At 30.4% G+C, this 8,050-nt stretch overlaps 1 protein-coding gene across 1 annotated transcript; it reads right to left on the reverse strand.

Annotated features, from left to right (window-relative positions):
- Positions 1-1,338: 1,338 nt before the first annotated feature.
- Positions 1,339-7,119, reverse strand: LOC110036609 (the record flags this gene model as incomplete). Its single annotated transcript, XM_020741090.1, is given in 5 exon segments — positions 1,339-1,631; positions 2,050-2,156; positions 6,093-6,184; positions 6,855-6,947; positions 7,070-7,119. Coding segments are annotated over 5 exon segments (384 nt in total), but the record flags the coding sequence as incomplete, so codon positions are not given.
- Between the last annotated feature and the right edge of the window lie 931 nt (positions 7,120-8,050).

The following is an 8,050-nucleotide window of genomic DNA, read 5'->3' on the forward strand; positions in this document are numbered from 1 at the left end:
AGTCTCTTGGTTTGCCAAGAAACAAGTCATTATAGTGTGCTGCTTCACCAAAGCTGAGTGTCGGCACCCCTCAACATGAACCCACCACTTTAAATTGCGATAACGTCTAAGCTATAGCACTCGCCAATAATCCCGTCTTTCATACTCACACCAAACATATTGAGCTGGCTATCACTTCATTTGTGACAACGTTCACAAGAAATAACTCACTGTTCATTACATCACCACGTAAGATCAACTAGCCGAGGTCTTTACTAAAGCTCCTCCAACTCCAGATTCCAGCAGCTGACCAACATGCTGATGTTTTCGGCCGAAACCATCAATTTGCAGGGGATGTAAAGGTGACTGCTCCGTTTACCGGTTGCAGCACTGAAAACAACACCTTGGAGCATCAGGACCGTCCGCCTACACCAGACTACATCTACCCATTAATTTCATAACCACCTCACCTCTCACAAACTTTTCTATATATAGTCTGTACTATACAAACATTTGCTTTATGGAAAAAGCTGATTCCGTCATCTTCCTCTGATTTATTCGTATCTAAATCGCCTAACCTGTAATGTTTAGGCAATTATGTGAGGGGATGAGGACCAATAAGCGAACTTAGCGGCGTACCTTGACACATGCAGGTGAGTTCAACGAAGGAACTCGACATATGCAAGCAAACTCAATAGGGCTGTAATTAAACAGAGTATATCATAATTTGGAGCTTGGATTGATACAATTATAAGTTCATAATCACCTTGAGCTTATGTCAAACTTTTACATATTGTTCAAGCTTGTCTTGTTTAAATTTTTCAATATTTAAACTTGATTTATTTATGACAAGTGACAAGTATTTAAACGAGCTAAAAATTTAAACTCATATAGAGATTTTCATATATAAATAAAATAAGTAATTTTACAAAATATAAATAAATAAATAATTGTATAATCATACTAGCAAATAAACTCACATATTGTCATCTAGTGTCTATAATAGATATATTCTCACAAAAATAAATTCTAATATAGAGAAAAAAAATAAAATAAGCGCAATAAAAATCTATATAAATTAGTATTATAAAATAACTCATAATATGAAACTATTCATCAATTAGAGAAATAACTGAGAAAAATAAGTTGATTATACTAATGGCCTAACATTGCAGGCTATAGATTTAAACTAAAGCATGCATTCAATGAAACCCACTCTTTTTTTATTAAGAGCAATTAAAAAAATGATAAACAATAAGTAATAAAATATACAAACTCAAATTGATGCGGTCAAATAATCCATTTCATCGGCTAGATCGCAAAACCTTTCATGATTTCAAATGACCATAAAATAAAAAATAATACAAAATGAACTTAGAATCATATAGATTTAAAATAATCTTCTAAAAATTTAACCATTGTCTTAATTTAATGTCAATTAGATGATCTTCAAGTGCAAGATGACACCAAACTTACAAACACTTGAGAACAAATTTCGCTCCCCGTTCTTTTTTTCTTCGTTTGTTTAGTCCATTTTTCTTAAAAAAGAAAATAATAAGATTGATGAAAGAACTCAGAGAACTCAGAACCATAATGCATATCACTCCCTTTCAAGACGCCTGCAATAACTCTCGGATATCATAACCTTGGAGCTGTGTAACATGCAGACCAAAAAAGAAAAAATAAGATTAAAATTAGAACAAGAAAAATGAAATAATTTTTTGTTAAAAATTTATGCAATAATTCCATCAATAATAGCAATACTAAATAATCTAAGGGCTTATTTGGGATCAACTTTATTTTTTTTTATTTTTTTTAAAATAAATTTGTTGACTATATTTTTAAAACATTTTTATCTTTTATTTCTGAAAATAAATTAACATATTTTTAAAAATACTTAATTATTTTTAAATGTTTAGAGTGTTTTAAAAAATAAACATATTAATCAATTATGTCAAACATATTTTGTTTTAGATCAAAACATATACAAAATAAAAAAAAGGATTATAAACAACAAAAATGTTCCCAAACAGCTTTAAATTTTTAAAAATTTCAAAAACATTGTTTTACCTGAAGAAATGTCAGTACTAATATCACTCCAGAGTTCCAAAATGCATGTATGGTGATGGGAGTGAGCAGATTGCGCGTTTGAGCATAAGAAAACCCTAGGGCAGTCCCTGGTTTGGTTTTGATAAAGCAGTCAAGATAATCTTTTGTTCAGTAATATAAAAAAATATAACATTGGTGGAAAACTACTTAGCATTTACCAAAAAGCTCAAAAGCACATATTTTCCATGCCAATATTGATCCATAAAATATTGCATTTGTGTTACTCCAAAAAAAAGTTTAAAAAGGTTAAACTGAAAACTGAGGACTTTACCCTTGGCAAGGTGAGATATAAGCCTCAACACAGATTGAAGCATAAGTCTCAAAAAGGAAAACTAAAAACCATAAAATTAATAATAATTTATAAAAATGATATAAATCATATGCAAACTTATTTAGTTTTTATCATAAAGAAAAAAACCACAAAATCACATGATGAGGGGGGAATAAAAAGGAAACCACAACATTAAATTTTTATGTAAAATGAAAGATTGAAATTAGATTCAGAGCAAGCACTCATTTAAAATGTAAATACTCAACTATGATCAGGATCTACAAGGCCCTCATCCTCATTTTTAACATCTTCAAAAGAGTCATGATATGTAATAATTCAACAATCTTTTGATTCAGACTCATCTCTAACTTTAAAATATTCTTCAATTAGTGGAGATAATCCCTGTCTTTGTATTAAAGAAAAAAAAAAAAAGCTTATCCTAAACAATGATACTTCCAATTGACACAAAAATGATCTCTACTTCCCGCTCTCACACTCATACACTTTCAATGAGAATCTCATATGCACTCCCTCTTATGCCTCAATTATCTTGAGGCATATGCCACGGTCTAATAAGGCATGAACCTCATTGATGATACTGAGGTGCAAAATCAAAGCATGTTTGTGTGCATGAAATTGAGGCATACCTTGAGGCATGCTCTCTTTTCTAAACCATGCCTAAAATGGTTATAGCCTCACTTTAAATGTTGCAATGATACGTCCTACACTTGAACAAATTATGAAACATAAGACTAATCCTCCTTATTATCTCCAAAATCCACCAAACCACGTGCCATTTTATTTCAAACCAACGCTCGCAACAAATAATTTCAAATCTCAACATTTAACTGAAGTTGATAAAATTGAATAGCTCTACACAAAGTTGCACTTGATAACATAGGAAATCCACCAATTCTATTTGCCTTCATGAAAACCAAAGCCCTTTTGCATCATCCCCAAAAACATGTATCTTACAACACAAAAAGCATGCAAAGATATCACATACTAAGATAGTACATGCACCATCCCGCTAGCGCCAAAATGACATAATAAAGCATGCTCAACTTCATGATGTGAGAACCAATAATGTTCCAGACAATACAACCTCTCAAAGAAACAAAGTCATCAAAATATGACTCATAAGTGAAAAGCATCTTGTAAGAGCGCGTGATATAAACAAGTTGAATGCCTAATAAACTACTATTTGCATTTATCTCCATTAGTTACCAAACGCATGACTTATATCTAAACTAGATCCATATTCAATAACAGTAGAATGTGTCAACTTGCTCAACTTCAAGATGTGAGAACCAATAATGTTCCAGACAATACAACCTCTCAAAGAAACAAAGTCATCAAAATATGACTCATAAGTGAAAAGCATCTTGTAAGAGTGCGTGATATAAACAAGTTGAATGCCTAATAAACTACTATTTGCATTTATCTCCATTAGTTACCAAACGCATGACTTATATCTAAACTAGATCCATATTCAATAACAGTAGAATGTGTCAACTTGCTCAACTTCAAGATGTGAGAACCAATAATGTTCCAGACAATACAACCTCTCAAAGAAACAAAGTCATCAAAATATGACTCATACGTGAAAAGCATCTTGTAAGAGCGCGTGATATAAACAAGTTGAATGTCTAATAAACTACTATTTGCATTTATCTCCATTAGTTACCAAACGCATGACTTATATCTAAGCTAGATCCATATTCAATAACAGTAGAATGTGTTAACTATTCCTCCTTATGGTTATCATCTATATTCCACCCATTCCAGTTTAAGGTAAGCTAGTATCTTTTTAAATGTCATTTTTCTTATAATATAAAGAATTAGTACACTTGAACTTGCGGCAATACTTACCTTTGCTATGATTAGAAATAGATTTTATCTCAGAAGATCTCCCCCTAACCAAAGATCCCTCAAATAGCTTTTCATCTCTAACACCCTCAAGCTTATCAATCACATCATTAATTGATATTCCTTAAGCTTATTTTGTCTCTTTTATATAGTATGGCATCATAAAAATGTAATGTTTGCAATAAGAAGGTAAAAGCATAATACTGATAAAATTATCAACAATGACATCAATATTCTCAAATCTCAAATAATGATACTGAACTCATTCGAGCTCATTCAGATGTGATTTAACGGCAATGCCTTCAGCAAGTATAAATAAATAGTTTGTGCTTAAAATAGAGTTTATTGAAGAAACTTTTAGGCATACATAAAGACTAAGTTGAGCCACAAACTTTTTACTAATTTTTCGTCCAAGCCTTCAATTAAGATATAATCAAATGTACTTGAATTACCGAGAGAGCTTTTATATTCATCTATGCCTTGTTTGCTTTACTAATGCTCTCTATATATTGGCAGTCCCAATCAGTACTACCAGAAGTCAATGTCGGCCAAGAATAATACATCTTAGTTTTTTAAAGATCAAAACTCTATAAGTAATTACATTTCTCAACCTCAGACTTCAAGCCATTTAATTCCACATAATCGTCACTTTGATACTAATTATTAGAGAGTGCAAACCAAAGGGAAACCATATTTGAGATAAATAAGCCAATGATCAAACCCATTTTCAACTCAAAAGTTGAATCCTATTGGTGGAGCTCAGCACTTAGCATTTCAACTACAATATAGTTTAAATTTATCCTATGTGGGATTAAACCCAAATTAATACAAAAGAAAATTTCATAGGATAGGAAATGAAGAAAACGGCAGCTCCCTAGAAAAACAGAGGAAATGATTGAAATAACCAGAGCAAAACAAATATCATGTCCCCTTACTCCCAAGACACGGACTAATATTACGATAGAGCTACAGACAAATAATAGTTTTTTTTGAGAAAAATAAATGACAAACAAATTTAAAGTGCATTAACCAAAAAGGGGGAAAGAAATAGAGTAATGTTAAGTAAATAATAATGCACAAACACTTCATAATAATGGATCGTGTCATGTTGGCATGTGTAAGACACATGCACTTACTAGACAAATAGGACACAATCTGAGTCAATTAAAAAAATAAAGAAAAAATAATGACCGTATGTCAGAAATGCATATCATAAATAATGAATTTTAATTAAAATTATATAAATGACTTAGTCTGACACATCTATTTTTATATTTATAAATATATTATTTAAAGAACTTGATAGTTACTTAATACTAATTTTATTTTCACTGTCTCACTCTATTTTTCTTATGATTTTTATTTTTTACGAAATAATCAATTTTCTCATGTTCAAGCTAAGATTCTATAATATTATATGACTATTTCTTCTTCAATTGAGTGTAAGATACTTTAAAATTTTAGATATGTTTCTCATTTTATGAGCAAATCAAATAATTTATTATTATATGAATTTATTTTATATTTGTTTAATTAGTGTAATTACTATATATTGTTTTCTTTAATTTTAAAGAATAATATTATAATATCAATTCAAATGCATGTTCATGTCATATAATTTAATAATAGGCAGGTCTCGGGTCCATATCATATCATATTGATATCACCGTATCTACATCAATGCATCATAGTAAGCAAATTAAAATAGAAGATGAAAGCGAGAGTGGCGTGGAAACTGCATTACAAACTCTCTCATGAACACGGCGGACCTCACTTAAGCATTGCAATTAAATATTTATTGAGAATATTAATTCAAAAATAATCTATACATGAAAAAACTAATGATCAAACTTAAGAAATTTACCAAGCACAAATAGTTGAGGAAACTCTCCAGGGGTGAGGTGTGCAAGAGCAAAAGCTGCAGAACTGAGAAGAACTGCTATTGGCGTTGGAAACCTATATTACAAGTCAATCTAAAAACGATCAGAGCAATTTTAAAATAAGATGATACAAAAATCAATTGGACGAGATGTACGATAGTGGACATTATCAGATTAGCCTTGTCCCAACTATTTCAGCTTGGCTAATGAAGTGAGTTAAATTCATAAAATCCTATGAATAAGATAAAACATAACGAAGTTTGCTCATACTATCTCATAAACATGCAGAAGAACAAGAAGCCTCGTTCAGTGTCCAACATCAAAGATATGGTATTTTTTATGCACTACCCATAGTAAACCATATCGATGGTGTGCGAAAGCTAATTATTAGCATATAGTTTCATCTTCCAAACAACATATAGAGTAATATCATCTGAGATGCTATGAAAAATGATGTGATGCTAAGTATCACATCCATAAATAAACAGGCTTATTATTGAAGCCTGCCCAGCAACCAAATATTTAAAATCTATTTTAACCATACGCAGTTAAGGATTTTAACCAATCATATATAAAAGTATCTTAAGCATAACTTTTTAATAAATCATGTATCATAAAACTGAAGATTTCTCAAAAAGCACCTAAAAATTAAATTTCAAAATAGAATATTACATACAAACAAGCTAAAAATGATGGTTCACTTACTTGAAGTAATAAATAAAGAAAGCTGGTACTTTAAATTTTACCACTTAGTTAAGGATGCCATCAAAAAACCTCGAAACACAGTCTCCTCAAGTAACGGGGCCAAAACACATGTGATTGCAACTAGAAAAGCAGTGCTAAACATGACAGGATAAAAGTTAGTAAAGTCATCATTATCATTCATTTGGTGCTGATAAAATGTTTTAATTGACATGCTCTTCAAAATTTATATAAAAAAAAAGCACGTTAAGATATAAACCTGATACTTGAGGATCCAATCAAGGGCAATAATCGTATTAGAGCATCAGCCTGAAACAAAAGTAGCAATGTAAAGAGAAGAAAAGAATAGCTGAAACTTCTATATGAGATGTATAATTAATCTGCAGCATATTGGATGCAAGTAGACAAGGGAATCAAAATGAAGAGATCAAAGTTATGCCAATAAGAAAACTTCAATGTTTAGTTCAAGGGATTAATAATTTTTATTTGTGATTTGATGAGCCTCTTCAATTTTCTTATTCAACATTGAAATTTGCAAGAAAACATTCCCAATTTGGTTGTTATTACATTCGGCACAAGTTTGTATATTCTGAATCATGTTTATTCAAATGTGATATTATTGAAAAAATTATAATTCATGATATTCATTTAAGGATGGATTAGATGCAGAAGATAGTTTACAATTATATTATGAATTTACATGTGATGTTGTTAAGCTTGAATTTGTAACACACTATAACCCATTAATGAACCTGAACTTCTACCCAAATAAAAGTAAGAAACTGAACCAAATATTAAAAGTTAGCATGAAATTATATAAAAACTTAGTTTGAGAGGAATTTAATTTAGTTTTGGAAAAGAAATTTAAACTATAATTGAATAAGAGTCAAAACTTAAGCTTGAAATTAAATAGATATGAGAAAAATATCAAATATAAGAATCCATTAAAAATTGGGGTTAATACTAGAAATAAACCTATGATCATATTGAACAAAAATTACAATTAGAATTTCAACATAGTCTGTGGATGCAAGTGATCTGGACTAAAAAATAGCAAACAACAACAGGCCATGAGACAAGTAGCAATGAAAGAATAGGTGGCCAACATATTTTCCTAACAGCCTAATGGGCCCATCCAAAAAAGTAAAATTAGTCCCTTTATAGGTTCATAAGCTAGCCCAAGGTAGGTTCTATTAATCATTTTCATTTGATTTTAGTTCTTTAACAATTATTCTTATTT

Source organism: Phalaenopsis equestris, unplaced genomic scaffold (genome assembly GCF_001263595.1).
Source record: "Phalaenopsis equestris unplaced genomic scaffold, ASM126359v1 Scaffold209164, whole genome shotgun sequence".
Taxonomy (NCBI): Eukaryota; Viridiplantae; Streptophyta; class Magnoliopsida; order Asparagales; family Orchidaceae; genus Phalaenopsis; species Phalaenopsis equestris.